This window comes from Oncorhynchus mykiss, chromosome 17 (genome assembly GCF_057628025.1).
Source record: "Oncorhynchus mykiss isolate SJ-2025 chromosome 17, ASM5762802v1, whole genome shotgun sequence".
Classification (NCBI taxonomy): domain Eukaryota; kingdom Metazoa; phylum Chordata; class Actinopteri; order Salmoniformes; family Salmonidae; genus Oncorhynchus; species Oncorhynchus mykiss.
This window is the reverse complement of record NC_143038.1, coordinates 35,721,966-35,736,705: the sequence shown is the minus strand read 5'-3', so window position 1 is coordinate 35,736,705 and position 14,740 is coordinate 35,721,966. Positions and strand designations below refer to the sequence as shown.

The window sequence follows — 14,740 nt, the reverse complement described above, 5'->3', positions numbered from 1 at the left end:
TGTGTATGCCGAGGAACTTAAAACTTGCTACCCTCTCCACTACTGTTCCATCGATGTGGATAGGGGGGTGTTCCCTCTGCTGTTTCCTGAAGTCCACAATCATCTCCTTAGTTTTGTTGACGTTGAGTGTGAGGTTGTTTTCCTGACACCACACTCCGAGGGCCCTCACCTCCTCCCTGTAGGCCGTCTCATCGTTGTTGGTAATCAAGCCTACCACTGTTGTGTCGTCCGCAAACTTGATGATTGAGTTGGAGGCGTGCGTGGCCACGCAGTCGTGAGTGAACAGGGAGTACAGGAGAGGGCTCAGAACGCAACCTTGTGGGGCCCCAGTGTTGAGGATCAGCGGGGAGGAGATGTTGTTGCCTACCCTCACCACCTGGGGGCGGCCCGTCAGGAAGTCCAGTACCCAGTTGCACAGGGCGGGGTCGAGACCCAGGGTCTCGAGCTTGATGACGAGCTTGGAGGGTACTATGGTGTTGAATGCCGAGCTGTAGTCGATGAACAGCATTCTCACATAGGTATTCCTCTTGTCCAGATGGGTTAGGGCAGTGTGCAGTGTGGTTGAGATTGCATCGTCTGTGGACCTATTTGGGCGGTAAGCAAATTGGAGTGGGTCTAGGGTGTCAGGTAGGGTGGAGGTGATATGGTCCTTGACTAGTCTCTCAAAGCACTTCATGATGACGGATGTGAGTGCTACGGGGCGGTAGTCATTTAGCTCAGTTACCTTAGCTTTCTTGGGAACAGGAACAATGGTGGCCCTCTTGAAGCATGTGGGAACAGCAGACTGGTATAGGGATTGATTGAATATGTCCGTAAACACACCGGCCAGCTGGTCTGCGCATGCTCTGAGGGCGCGGCTGGGGATGCCATCTGGGCCTGCAGCCTTGCGAGGGTTAACACGTTTAAATGTCTTACTCACCTCGGCTGCAGTGAAGGAGAGACCGCATGTTTTCGTTGCAGGCCGTGTCAGTGGCACTGTATTGTCCTCAAAGCGGGCAAAAAAGTTATTTAGTCTGCCTGGGAGCAAGACATCCTGGTCCGTGACTGGGCTGGGTTTCTTCCTGTAGTCCGTGATTGACTGTAGACCCTGCCACATGCCTCTTGTGTCTGAGCCGTTGAAATAGACACGTCCGTGGAAAGCACTGGAGTCAACATGGGCCAGCATCCCCGTGGAACGCTTTCTGTCCGACGAATTAGCGCTGTTCTGAGGGGAAAAGGGGCTCCAACTCAATATTAGGAAGATGTTCTTAATGTTTTGTACACTAAGTGAATGTGCAGACATCCGGGAAGTAATAATAATGCAGCACTTTGGACAAAGGCATGACGTTTATTACTCTCCTGATGGCCATTATCTGAGGATAAGTGTTGGCAGTGTAAACCACAGCATACACTCTGACTGCTCTGCTACCATGGGAGCACAGTTTTTATTTGCCATGTTTTCTGGTAAACATCCAGGTTTGTTGGAATTAAAATATAAAATGTTGCTTTATTTTTTTGTCTATGGTATTAACTTAGAAATGACTTGGTAAACTGGTAGTAAAATAACATTATGGACGTTTGCATCATCTTGTGTGAGATTACTTGACCCCCTAACAATGTGAAGTTCTCTGAGACCAAGTGGAAAGTGCTAAACTACAGTTGTAGTGATTCTAACACATTCTTATACTGTATGTCTGTGGTTGTATTTGCAGGGTGGAGAGGGGCCGTTGACCAAATGCTTAATATATGCAGTTTAATCATAGCTAATAAAAGTGACAAGCTGACATTACAGTGTATGTGCTTTAGTGCCATGACATGCAAGATTTGTTTCCACCATGAATCACGGGTAACAGGTTGAAACATTACAGCACTCTTCAACTTCATGTAAAAATACAAACATTTGACATATGTGAGCTTATATACAGTACCAGTTGTAGTTTGGACACACCTACTTATTCAAGGGTTTTTCTTAATTTGTACTATTTTCTACATTGTAGAATAATAGTGAAGACATCAAAACGATGACATAACACATATGGAATCATGTAGTAACCAAAACAATTGTTACAAATCAAAATATATTTTAGATTTGAGATTCTTCAAAGTAGCCACACTTTGCCTGGAGGTGTGTTGGGTCACTGTCCTGTTGAAAAACAAATGATAGTCCCACTAAGCGCAAACCAGATGGGATGGCAAATCTCTGCAGAATGTTGTGGTAGCCATAATGGTTCAGTGTGCCTTGAGTTAATAATAAATCAAAGACAGCGACACCAGCAAAGCACCCCCACACCATCATACCTCCTCCTCCATGCTTCACGGTGGGAAATACACATGCAGAGATAATCCGTTAACTCACTCTGCGTTGGAACCAAAAATCTCAAATTTGGACTCATCAGACCAAAGGACAGATTTCCAACGGTCTAATGTCCATTGCTCGTGTTTCTTTGCCCAACTAAGTCTCTTCTTATTGGTGTCCTTTAGTAGTGGTTTCTTTGCAGCAATTCGACCATGAAGGCCTGATTCACACGTTCCCTTCTGAATAGTTGATGTAGAGATTTGTCTGTTACTTGAACTCTGTGAAGCATTTATTTGGGTTGCAATTTCTGAGGCTGGTAACTCTAATGAACTTATCCTCTGCAGCCAAGTAACTCTGCGTCTCCCTTTTCTTGTGGCGGTCCTCATGAGAGCCAGTTTCATCATAACACTTCATGGTTTCTGCGACTGCACTTGAATAAACGTTCAAAGTTCTTGAAAGTTTCCAGATTGACTGACCTTCATGTCTTAAAGTAATGATGGACTGTTGTTTCTCTTTGCTTATTTGAGCTGTTCTTGCTATAATATGGACTTGGTCTTTGGCCAAATAGGGCTATCCTCTGTATACCCCCCTACCTTGTCACAACCCAACTGATTGGCTCAAATGCATTAAGAAGGAAATATATTCCACAATTTAACTTTTAACAAGGCACACCTGTTAATTGAAATGCATTCCCGGTGACTACCTAATGAAGCTGGTTAAGAGAATGTCAAGAGTATGCAAAGCTGTCATCAATGCAAAAGATGTCTACTTTGAAGAATCTCAAATATATTTAGATTTGTATAACACTTTTTTGGTTGCTACATGATTCCATATGTGTTCTTTTATAGTTTTGATGTCTTCACTATTATTCTACAATGTAGAAAATAGTAAAATAAAGAAAAACCCTTGAATAAGTAGGTGTGTCCAAACGTTTGACTGGTACAGTATGAAAAACTGACAAGCAAAAATGAAACATTCACAATATTGTATTCAGTCTTACATGGTATTTTTTTTATTTGAGAAAGACAGTAACCCGACAAATAGAAAATGACAAAATGAAAATTAGTATATTTTGTAACATTTTGCCAGTTGCAGTTCAGGATCAGATCCTAGGATAAGTTATTGCCGTTACAGCTAGTTGTCATTGAAGGTTGTTATAGCATTCTAACTAATTGGTCCTACATAGCTAGCAGTCATTCAGGGCCAGTCACAGCACTTGCAGGAATCAATATAGACGAGGCCGGGCTGGCATCGGTGCAGGTAGGTGTTTCCACGGAAACACTGGAAATAGGTGGTGTTGTCGATGACGTTGACGTACAAGCCATCTGGGCGTCCGGAGCAGAAGCTGAGGATGGGGTCAGGGGTGGTGGTGGGGGCCCGAGTGGTTGTGGGCTTGGGGGCGAAGCCTGGGAGGGAGAAAGGGAAGGAGGGGTGGAGGGAGGGAAGAGAGTGGGAGATGAGATGATATAAAAACCTACCTTTACTGTACTTGACTTATGGGTTTATAACAAACAAAACTAGAATTTAACTTCAATGGAACTGAATTTACCCAGAGAGTTGCGGAGGTGATTGACAAGAGGGAAGGAACCATCAGCACAGAAAGCACCAGTGAAGTCATCCATGTCCAGCGTCCACACGGAGGCTCCTCCCAGGTTCTTGTTCCTCAGCCAATGGACCTGATGGAAACAAAAGGGGACAAAGACAGATGTGTAAACATGGACATGGGTATATAGAGAACTTGATTGGTTGATGGATCGATTGACTGAGATGTTCCTGGCATGCACCTTGGCAGCGTAGCTCTCCTTGTTGTCATAGCCCACCCAGGAGCTGCCCTGGACAGCATAAGGGACCTTCTGCTCATCAATCCACTCAACAGTGGCGCTGGAGGTGAAGGCGCAGACCTGGGAAGAGAGAGAAGCATCCTGTTAGCTAATGACAAACAAACAGATAAACAAACAAACAACACAATATAACATAGTGTTTTGAGATCCATGGCCTGTATGCTTTGAGTTTGAGTAAAAGGCCTCATAGATCAAATGTACCTCGTAGTAGGACCAGTATCCTGCTTCGCGGGTGAATGGGCCGGCGTCAGCAGGGCCTTTGGCGGGGGCTCCCAGGCCAGTGTTGGTGGTGGTGAGACGGTAGGTGCGGCCATAGGTGGGGAAACTCATCAACAGCTTCTCAGCAGGGGCACCGTTGTCCAGCCAGTAGGTGATGGCAGAGTCCTAAATCACATGGACAGGTGGTTAGGACAAGGCAGCGAAGTTGAAGGACATCAACACCAATATTTCCTATATGTAAATAGTTTATTTACAAGTTTCCTTTATATAATCATGGTCAATAACACAATGGTTTACAAGTACTTCCTGGTTTAATACTCAGCATGGAATAGAATCAATCCTAATAAAATCAAGTGTGTGTTAGTCTTACGACGTTGAAGTCGTAGTGTGTCACTGAGTCGTGTCTGCTGCGGTACAGGGGGCTGTTGTGTCCGGTTGCTCTCTCCCAGTGTCCGTGAAAGTCATAGGTCATCACGTTGATGAAGTCCAGAGAGCTGCAGAGACATAAAGAGACAAGTATATGGAGTATAGTGTGCCTGTTGAGTTTGTAAGATTCATGAATTGGATGTATGGTGTTATTCTCTATTATAAGGTTTTCCTTCATTGACTAATTTGTCTTTTTTAGATCAAATGTAATTTACCCCAACTCGGGTATAAAATCATTTCAAAATGTGTTTGACGAATGTCTCTCAGTCACATGCTGCCTACCTGGCGATCTGGGCCACCTCGTAGCTGGAGTTGATGGTGGGCCGTAAAGCAGCCACACTGGCAGACAGCAGCAGCTGTGTTAACTTGGTGTCTTTGGCATCGTCCATAAAGGCCTTCTGCAGCTCCTGTAAAGCCATACAGAAACATAACGTTCTGACAGAAAGTAATATAAACTATTTGGCCCTTCAGGCCGAGCTAACCCCTTCAGCAGGTGGTAGATCGCTATACAACCATACATAGTCCCAGAAAATGACAGTAACACATTGAAAGATATTGTTGCAAATCCTCACTCATGTTATAACTGTCAGTAAAAAAAAAAAGGTTCTGTGCAAGCTTACCCTGACGAGCTCGGTGAACCTCTTCCTGTCTCCGTTGGGGCTGCCGTTCTGAGTGGGGTACTCCCAGGCCAGGTTGAGACCATCAAAGTTATGGGAACGCAGGTAGTTGATGGCTGACTTGATGAAGGCCTGGCGGCTCTCAGGTTTGGACACCATGCCGATGAATCTGGAGGGGGAAGGAGACATAATTGAACCATTATTCTGGTTGTGAGCCTATATGAAAGGACTGGAACCCAACAGACACAGCAGTCCTCCAGATTAGGACAAAAACCGGGAAACACTATGATAATTAGAATTGATTTCCCAGGTGCTGGGTGCAAAAAGACAAAATCTGCCTTATGTGGAATTGCGCAATATAATATCGTTATCAACCAATAAGAATCATCACTAGACTTACGGGCTGAGTCCGTTGACTGTGCCTCCGACAGAAAGCAGAGTCTTCAGCATTGGGTTCCTGCGGATCAGCGAGATAAGATGAGGAGTCAAACCCAGTGTTCATCATGGAGTTATCAACTAAGGCCCAACTCTCACTGAAGTACACCCAGAGTCACTCACACGTTCTTCAGGTTGTTGAGGCTGATGTATAAGGTTTCGTCGTTCCACTCGATGGGGGCGACCTGGTTGAAGCTGTTGATGGTGGCCAGGCTGTAGATCACATGGGTGCAGAGGAAGGGGTCGATGTTCTCAGGGGTGAATTTCCCACTGCTGGGGCGGTACTGGGCCCAGTTGGTCATGTGGCAGACCAGTTTGGTGGAGGCGGCTGAAGGTAGAGAAGGAAAACTATTCAGAGACAGAAGTTCACATTGACCTTTTGGGGTACCTTAAAATAGCGGGCTGGACATTGTGGTCATTGGGATGCTCTCTTTATTATTCCAAATGCTTATGGGGGATCTGTGGTTTTTGATGGGATTGCCAAGCATCTTGAGTATGAACCACATAATTATTTAGCGATAAATGATGTATTCTATGGTCTAAACATTTCAACTGAGAAATGTAAAAAGGTTGATGAGGGAAATGCTTACCAATCTGCACCATCAGCAGAAGGCCCAGACCTGAGGAGAGATGACAATGTTTTCATACACTGAATGACCCAGGCACAGAGGATCATATTGAAGAATAATGATAAGAATATGATGAGGATGATGATAGGGATTATAATGACTGAAGAAGCCTGCAAGCACAGTGATTCTGTGGTACCTGCAAGCACAGTGAGTCTGGCCATTGTGTTGTGAAATCAAGTCGGTTATCCTTAGAAACAATGTACCTGTATAAATAAATACAAAATATGACATAAATGCATGAATAGACACACATTTTGTATTATTATTATTATTATTTTATTTTTTTAACAAATGAACTAATACAGAGTTACTTAAATATAGATATACAGTGCCTTGCGAAAGTATTCGGCCCCATTGAACTTTGCGACCTTTTGCCACATTTCAGGCTTCAAACATAAAGATATAAAACTGTATTTTTTGTGAAGAATCAACAACAAGTGGGACACAATCATGAAGTGGAACGACATTTATTGGATATTTCAAACTTTTTTAACAAATCAAAAACTGAAAAATTGGGCGTGCAAAATGATTCAGCCACCTTAAGTTAATACTTTGTAGCGCCACCTTTTGCTGCGATTACAGCTGTAAGTCGCTTGGGGTATGTCTCTATCAGTTTTGCACATCGAGAGACTGACATTTTTTTCCCATTCCTCCTTGCAAAACAGCTCGAGCTCAGTGAGGTTGGATGGAGAGCATTTGTGAACAGCAGTTTTCAGTTCTTTCCACAGATTCTCGATTGGATTCAGGTCTGGACTTTGACTTGGCCATTCTAACACCTGGATATGTTTATTTTTTAACCATTCCATTGTAGATTTTGCTTTATGTTTTGGATCATTGTCTTGTTGGAAGACAAATCTCCGTCCCAGTCTCAGGTCTTTTGCAGACTCCATCAGGTTTGCTTCCAGAATGGTCCTGTATTTGGCTCCATCCATCTTCCCATCAATTTTAACCATCTTCCCTGTCCCTGCTGAAGAAAAGGCCAGGCCCAAACCAGGCCCAAACCATGATGCTGCCACCACCATGTTTGACAGTGGGGATGGTGTGTTCAGGGTGATGAGCTGTGTTGCTTTTACGCCAAACATAACGTTTTGCATTGTTGCCAAAAAGTTCAATTTTGGTTTCATCTGACCAGAGCACCTTCTTCCACATGTTTGGTGTGTCTCCCAGGTGGCTTGTGGCAAACTTTAAACAACACTTTTTATGGATATCTTTAAGAAATGGCTTTCTTCTTGTCACTTCCATAAAGGCCAGATTTGTGCAATATACGACTGATTGTTGTCCTATGGACAGAGTCTCCCACCTCAGCTGTAGATCTCTGCAGTTCATCCAGAGTGATCATGGGCCTCTTGGCTGCATCTCTGATCAGTCTTCTCCTTGTATGAGCTGAAAGTTTAGAGGGACGGCCAGGTCTTAGTAGATTTGCAGTGGTCTGATACTCCTTCCATTTCAATATTATCGCTTGCACAGTGCTCCTTGGGATGTTTAACGCTTGGGAAATCTTTTTGTATCCAAATCCGGCTTTAAACTTCTTCACAACAATATCTCGGACCTGCCTGGTGTGTTCCTTTTTCTTCATGATGCTCTCTGCGCTTTAAACGGACCTCTGAGACTATCACAGTGCAGGTGCATTTATACGGAGACTTGATTACACACAGGTGGATTGTATTTATCATCGTTAGTCATTTAGGTCAACATTGGATCATTCAGAGATCAATTTTTCAGTTTTTGATTTGTTAAAAATGTTTGAAATATCCAATAAATGTCGTTCCACTTCATGATTGTGTCCCACTTGTTGTTGATTCTTCACAAAAAAATACAGTTTTATATCTTTATGTTTGAAGCCTGAAATGTGGCAAAAGGTCGCAAAGTTCAAGGGGGCCGAATACTTTCGCAAGGCACTGTATAACAACATGTTATTATTATACAATTTTAACATTTCATTATTTAACTACTTTTTAAAAGTATAGAGCAGCTCAGTTGTTATGTTGTTAATTCAGATGAAACAAGTTTGTAAATATTAAGTATTGGATACTGTTCGTAATACACAATCCATTATATTTAGCAATGAACCTATGTTTCTGTAATAGCGAGATAGCAAACAAAGCCAGATGTATGTATGTCCAGACTAAGGTCAAATGTATAAACAATTTAAAATACTTGAGGTGCACTTTACATAACTTGACTGGTACAATGGAATCGATAAAATGTTCCCAAAAGTGCACCCACCCCGCACTGTGTTCAATAATGTATTTGAACCAAGTCTGTTGCATGCATCCAGATGTAGGATCTTAAGTTGATCACTCTTTTACTGCTGAGAATTTTCCTGCACAGCAGGAAATTTAACCTTCTAGTGTATTTCAGGTGTAAAAAAGCTTCTAAAGTTTATAATTTCTACCTTGAAATTTCAGAATTATTTGCCGTAGTGAAAAATGTATGTATCCTTACGAAAAATATCCTTTAATTATAATTCACATAATAATTCACATTTCCTGTTGCTGCAGGATTATTTTCCAACTGTAGCAAACTGGCTCAAATGAATATCCTACATATGTACACACACTCATTCACTGTTAGCAAACCTCCTCGATCTCTTTACATGCAATTCACAAGTTAATTAATGAACACACGTTCATCACTATGTCATCCGTGATAAGTAAGGTGCAATATAGTAGGGATATTACCTCTGATATCACAAGCAATGTTACATAAATGAATATAAAGTTACATATTACATACAATACATGAATACCATATTACCTTTCTCCACCAGTGACAGAGGGAGAGTTCCTACAGTAGCTGTGCTGTGTTCTTGCTGATTTATACTTCTCATTTTCCCTAATAATAATTGGTACCAAAGTGCAAGTGATAAGATTCCTGAGTAACCCGGGAAGTGGGAGACGAACTGATTACCTAATAGATTCAATTACACACACTAGGTAAAATGGCAAGTGTTATGACTTACTTGAAAAGGGGATATTCACGCCGCTAGGTCACAACTGACATAATAAAGCAATCTAATATGACCATGCTACATCTGCCATGCAAATTCAACAGTGGTAAGGAAATAAAAAACACAGTGGAACAAGCATGATTTAAATACAATCCCAAGGTGTTTATTGAGTAATATTTACAAGTGCCATACCTCCCCTTCACTTTCCCGTTTAATCACAGATTTAGAAGGACCCAATGGTATCAGAACATTTCAACATTTCAGCCCAGCCAGCTGACAGACAAACACATCCTAGCAAACTGGTTGCCCTTAACCACTGATACAGGGACATATTTGTTTTCATCCCTTTATTGTTCAGGTTATGATTCCTAGATCTGTGGTTAAGGGCAAGCTCTACCTCAATAGCCATTGTAGCTTTCACCAGGAAGTGTGATTTGAACCGATCAATCAGACTTCTTGAAAATGACACATAATATTCAGAGAACAGGGGTTTGAAAAGATGTCACCTTAGTATTACAGAGATGCTGTAAGATGATAATTACTTTTAATGTGTATTTTGCCGATGGGAACTTTGCATATAAAAAGCGTTGTGTTAACAAAAACATTCACACACACACATACGCAAATGAGCTAGCATTACGCAAATAAGCTAGCATTAAGTACATAACCAAAAAGGCAGTGTTTCCAATATTTGCCATTGGGTTAGAAACCAAGCAAGGGCAGATCACGTGTACTTGTGAGTCTTTCAAGCCTATACAGGTGCTGGGTGAAGAAGGAACAACACTAGCCACCAGAGAGTAAGCAATTGTTTTCTGAGTATGTGAGCTAAGTGTGCGCTAACAGCTGTACTCTAGCAGTACAGCACCGCACAGTATCTACAGACCGATGATGAGTGAGATCCAGTGTATATGTATTTCTTTACTACAATAACTCCTATCCTGCTCTTGAGAGAACATAGGCTGCTTTCCCAGTTGGCGGCTCTATCAGTTTATCTTGAACAGTATTGAACAGCTAGATGAGATATAGTGTATAGTGATCTCCGAGCTGGGTGATCCAGTGGCTTACAGCATTACCGGCCATCTGTTAGACCCTGCAGTTGCTGCCACATGGAGGAGAATGAGATATCATATCACCATCAACGTTTGACTACAGTTTGACAGGCAGGTTGAAAGAGAGTCAAGTTGACTCCCTTGTCCTGCAGTTTCGTATAGCCAGCCGGTAGTACCAATCACACCTCCACTGTCTTCAACTACGAAGTGTGGGTTTGAGTTTCCCCCCAAGGAAGTCATCACTGCAAGACATCTGGATATTTCACGTGTTTTTAAGCTGCCCTCTTTCTTTTAAGGTACATTGAGCCACGTACAAAAACAGTTTATAAAACACAACACTCCCAATCCAATATAAAATTACCCTGAACACCGTCAGGCACAGGGTTAAGTGGCTTCACCCACTAAAATCAAAACAACATCATTGGTCTAAACATAACAACTGTCAGGTGGGGACTAGTGTGGTGCTGAATATGTCTATGTATTATAAAAGCAACACTACTGTCACTACTGGGGCACTCTGGGTATGACAAAAAATGCTCTCTGGAACCTAAAAGGGTTATTCGAATGTCCCCATATGAGAACCCTTTGAAGAACTATTTTTGATTCCTGGGAGAACCCTTTTGGTTCCAGGGTTCTACTTGGAACCCAAAAGGGTTATCCTACGGGGACATGGGAAGAACCCTTACGGAACCCTTTTTTTCTAAGATTGTACTGGTGTTGCTGCTGTACTAACAGATTGTCATCAACATGTTTCATGGCCAGAGTGTGTTTGTATCTTGCTCATTCTGATGTCGACAATCAATCGATGTCTGTGTAAGAGAGTCAGTAACATCATAATAACTTCTATACAGTTGTGGGCACAACAAAGGGAGATGTAGCTAACAACCAAACAACACCAGAAAAACCATCATCCAACCACTTACTCAACAAACCTTTTTCACCTCCCAGACTTTTACAAATGACAAAACACTATGATTTTGGCTTCTCCAGACCGCTTGCAAACCATAAAAAGTATTGTTTGATTCCTACACTCCGGAGATGTATCGAAATCATGAGCTAACAATTACAATTTATGAGGACCCACAAACCCTGAAGTGCCGCAAAACTTCTTGATACCTTGCACTGTTCTACTGCATAGAACAACATGTAGCAGCAGAACTGTGCTGCCACTGGCCAACCTGCCTAGGAATGTTTCAGAGCAACAGAAATGAAAAAAAATGAAAAAACAAGAGACAACATACAGTAGTTGCCATTTTGTTTCCTGTTGCCTAAGCTTCATCTACCAGTGGTTATATTCAGAACAGACACACTGTGTTGAAATGGCTGTTTACCATTGAACTACTTGACTATGCCCAAAATCAATAGTTCAAGGTATTATACAGAACACACATTCCACAGACTTTACAGGTGCAAGGTGGTATGAAATATGGAAAAAGAATATCCACTGTTCAAATGCTGCCATGGTTTTAATATACAGTGGCAATAGGCTTGACAAGGACAGTGGTTGACATGTTAGTATTGTAACATTGGGAACATCTAAACAGTGTGTGGGTATTATTCTTGCTTTCCACCCAAATCAATCCCTCTGGGGCTTCATGATTAACTAGCAGACGCGGTATGTTCCATAGATGACATATCCTTGCAGTGAACTCTCCTCAGACAGGCAGTGTTTATGGCAGAAGTGTTGCATGATTAACAGTTAATGAACAACAGGACATGTTATGTAAGAGGTGAACGATAACACTGTACTTTGTGATCCGTCTTCAGTACCTGCTTTCATCGTTTTATCGCAACAATTGCCATTGCGAAATACTCCTCTTATACTTCAGCATAGATGGGTTTCATAACCAACCCAAAAACACTGAATTGAAATTGTTTTCCATTTGTGTCTGAATCTTCTAAACAATGCAGGCACAAAAAAAAGTGTAAACAAAGAACTGATAAATATCTTTATCAAGTTGAGTTCCCAACATAAACATAAAGGTAAACATTCATTTGGACGAGTGAAGTTATTCATTCAGACGCTGTCACCGCCATAACTACATCACATAAAACAAACAAACCAACACACAGGCAGAAAATCCTAGGACGAGACAAAAAGTTGTGTCATAAGAAAGTAAGCAAGCGTCCATTCACAGGGAGTTCCATTTGAAGTAGACTTCCTGAAGAACCATGAGATGTATGAATGAGGTCACTGTTTAATCTCCCCTTCATCTTATTCAAGAGACAAAGAGTTGGTCAGTGTCTGAGTGAACCAGAGATGTCTACTGTTCTGTATGTACACATGATGTTCTACATACAGAAGTTAAGTTGGGTGACATATAGTGCTAAGCGATTGACCAAAATGTTATTTTTAGTTTTTTAATTAACTAACTGACCAATGTCGGTTCAATTACTTGAATTCCATGTATTTTTATGTTTTTACTGTAAGCTCAATGCACTGTTTCTCTACAAAGAAATCAGATCAAGCGCAAACTGTGATGTAGTAGGGAGATGTAGTTTTCAACAGCCCAATATTCTATATAGTTTACTGCAGAAAATGTGGTAATTAACTATAATGACCATATATCCGGTCAAGTTTGTGGAGCAGATACTGAGAGGGAGAGAAGAGAGGGATAGAGAGAGCAGTTGTTTCTTCGCGAGGTATATCTACCCGACAATACAAGTGTTTGATAGTTGGTATTCAGCAGTCATAAAAGTATGGTTTATTTACTTGGAAGAACTACTAAAATAGTGATTTCGTCAGACAATGTAGGCAGCAGCTCTATAGAGCCAGATAATATATAGGATGACTCATTGGGGAGCACAGAGATAGTAGGCTGGCTGGCTGCAACTGCATGAGCAGAGATGAGACAATGACTTGGATTTTTTTTTTTTTTTAAAGGGCCCAATCAGATCTGCTTTAGCCAACATCCGCAAAACTGATGTTTTGACCGTGTAGTAGGTAGAACTGTGTTAGAGCTGTCAAATCCCCAAGCAGCTCCCGGCATTATACCTAAAGTGGACATTACCATTGGCTGCAATGAGTCGCAATAAGAGAAATCACATGCAGCCTTGATTACAAATTTGAACACTAGAATGTGAGATGTAATCTACACCTTGATTAGTCTGATGGAAATCCTTATTATTTAAGTTGAATGATTTTACAATTTCAGTGTAATTATTTCTACATAGCCTACACTTTCTTATTCGGAACTTCTAACGCAAATGGGGCGGGTGTAGCTTCATGATGATGCCAGAGCAGCTGCTCACCGATTTGACTGCAGTACAGTTTCACCTCTGACACCTCCAAAACATCCACCCGCATGGGTGTCTGCTAGTGCCAGTTACTGCTTGATCTGATTGAATCTAGTCCGAAGTTATCAAATAAAACAAATGTATACATACACAACAGACATATTTTATTAATAAAGTAATGTGAATGGTTAATAAGTGGTACGCAGTATTGGGTCGCCACTACCATCATGGGGCTTTAAAAAAAAAATGTCTGTGTTATTACAGCATTCAACCCAAATTATGCATAGTGCATTTATTGTAAAAAACAACAACATTAAAACCGAAAACCATTTTTTCCATTTTTTAAACTACACGAAACTGAACCGACTTCAGAAAGCACGACTGACATACCCTATCGAGCTTAGAGTTCATAGCAGAGTAGGGGAAGCCAGGAGACATGGCGAGTGTGACGAATTGCCCTGCTGCTGTGAAGGAGGACAAAAGCCTCTCGTATCCCCATAAGGCATGGTTCTAATGACACCAATGTAATTGACAATCAGGTAGTCTGACCCCTCCCTTAAAACCCATAGACACACACACTTAAAAAATGTCCCAGTTTGATGTTGTTATAAAAAGAAGAATAAAATAAGCATCATTTTAATTCCCCCCATCCCCCTTGCTTCAAAATATTACCCCACACACCCCTTGTCCACCTGTTCAAAATCCCCTCCCCTCCCCGCCACAACAAAACAATAGATAGGTGAATCTGAACAATAGGCTTTACACCATGACTATGACACAATGTCCAGGGACTGGCGGAGATCACAGGTCCAGTAAGCCAATAAGAGTGAGGGAGAGTGTGGCGGTGAGAAGGAGGGGAGCATGATCGGACCATGGGGATCTTGCTTGGTTCTGCACCATCATTCCAGTTCCTGTTTGATAGAGAGAGCGACAGAGCGAGAGAGAGAGAGGTGGGGTGGGGGGGGGGGGGGGGGGGGGGGGGGGTCAGAATTGCAGACATGATCTAGTACAGTATTATCCCAACAGCTGCCTACTTGCCTCCTTGGCTTTTTTGAGGAGTCA

The 14,740-nt window shown here is 42.0% G+C and overlaps 2 protein-coding genes across 2 annotated transcripts in view; both read right to left on the bottom strand.

The window, feature by feature from the left end:
• Nucleotides 1-3,264: 3,264 nt before the first annotated feature.
• LOC110494061 (acidic mammalian chitinase-like) lies at nucleotides 3,265-9,305 on the bottom strand. The gene is made up of 12 exons (XM_021568754.3): nucleotides 9,200-9,305; nucleotides 6,579-6,645; nucleotides 6,404-6,433; nucleotides 5,937-6,141; nucleotides 5,779-5,835; nucleotides 5,382-5,547; nucleotides 5,044-5,168; nucleotides 4,706-4,829; nucleotides 4,318-4,500; nucleotides 4,060-4,176; nucleotides 3,825-3,951; nucleotides 3,265-3,681 (listed from the first exon to the last, which is right to left on the bottom strand). Exons 2-12 carry the CDS (start codon nucleotides 6,601-6,603, stop codon nucleotides 3,473-3,475), a joined length of 1,368 nt encoding a protein of 455 aa, XP_021424429.1. The 5' UTR covers nucleotides 6,604-6,645; nucleotides 9,200-9,305; the 3' UTR covers nucleotides 3,265-3,472.
• Nucleotides 9,306-9,533: 228 nt separating this feature from the next.
• LOC110494060 (contactin 2) overlaps nucleotides 9,534-14,740 on the bottom strand; it is an 83,032-nt gene continuing 77,825 nt past the window's right edge. Inside the window, exon 22 of the mRNA XM_036950110.2 lies at nucleotides 9,534-14,589. Within this exon, the coding sequence (XP_036806005.2) occupies nucleotides 14,480-14,589 (110 nt within the window). The 3' untranslated portion in view covers nucleotides 9,534-14,479. The remainder of the gene's footprint in view (nucleotides 14,590-14,740) is intronic.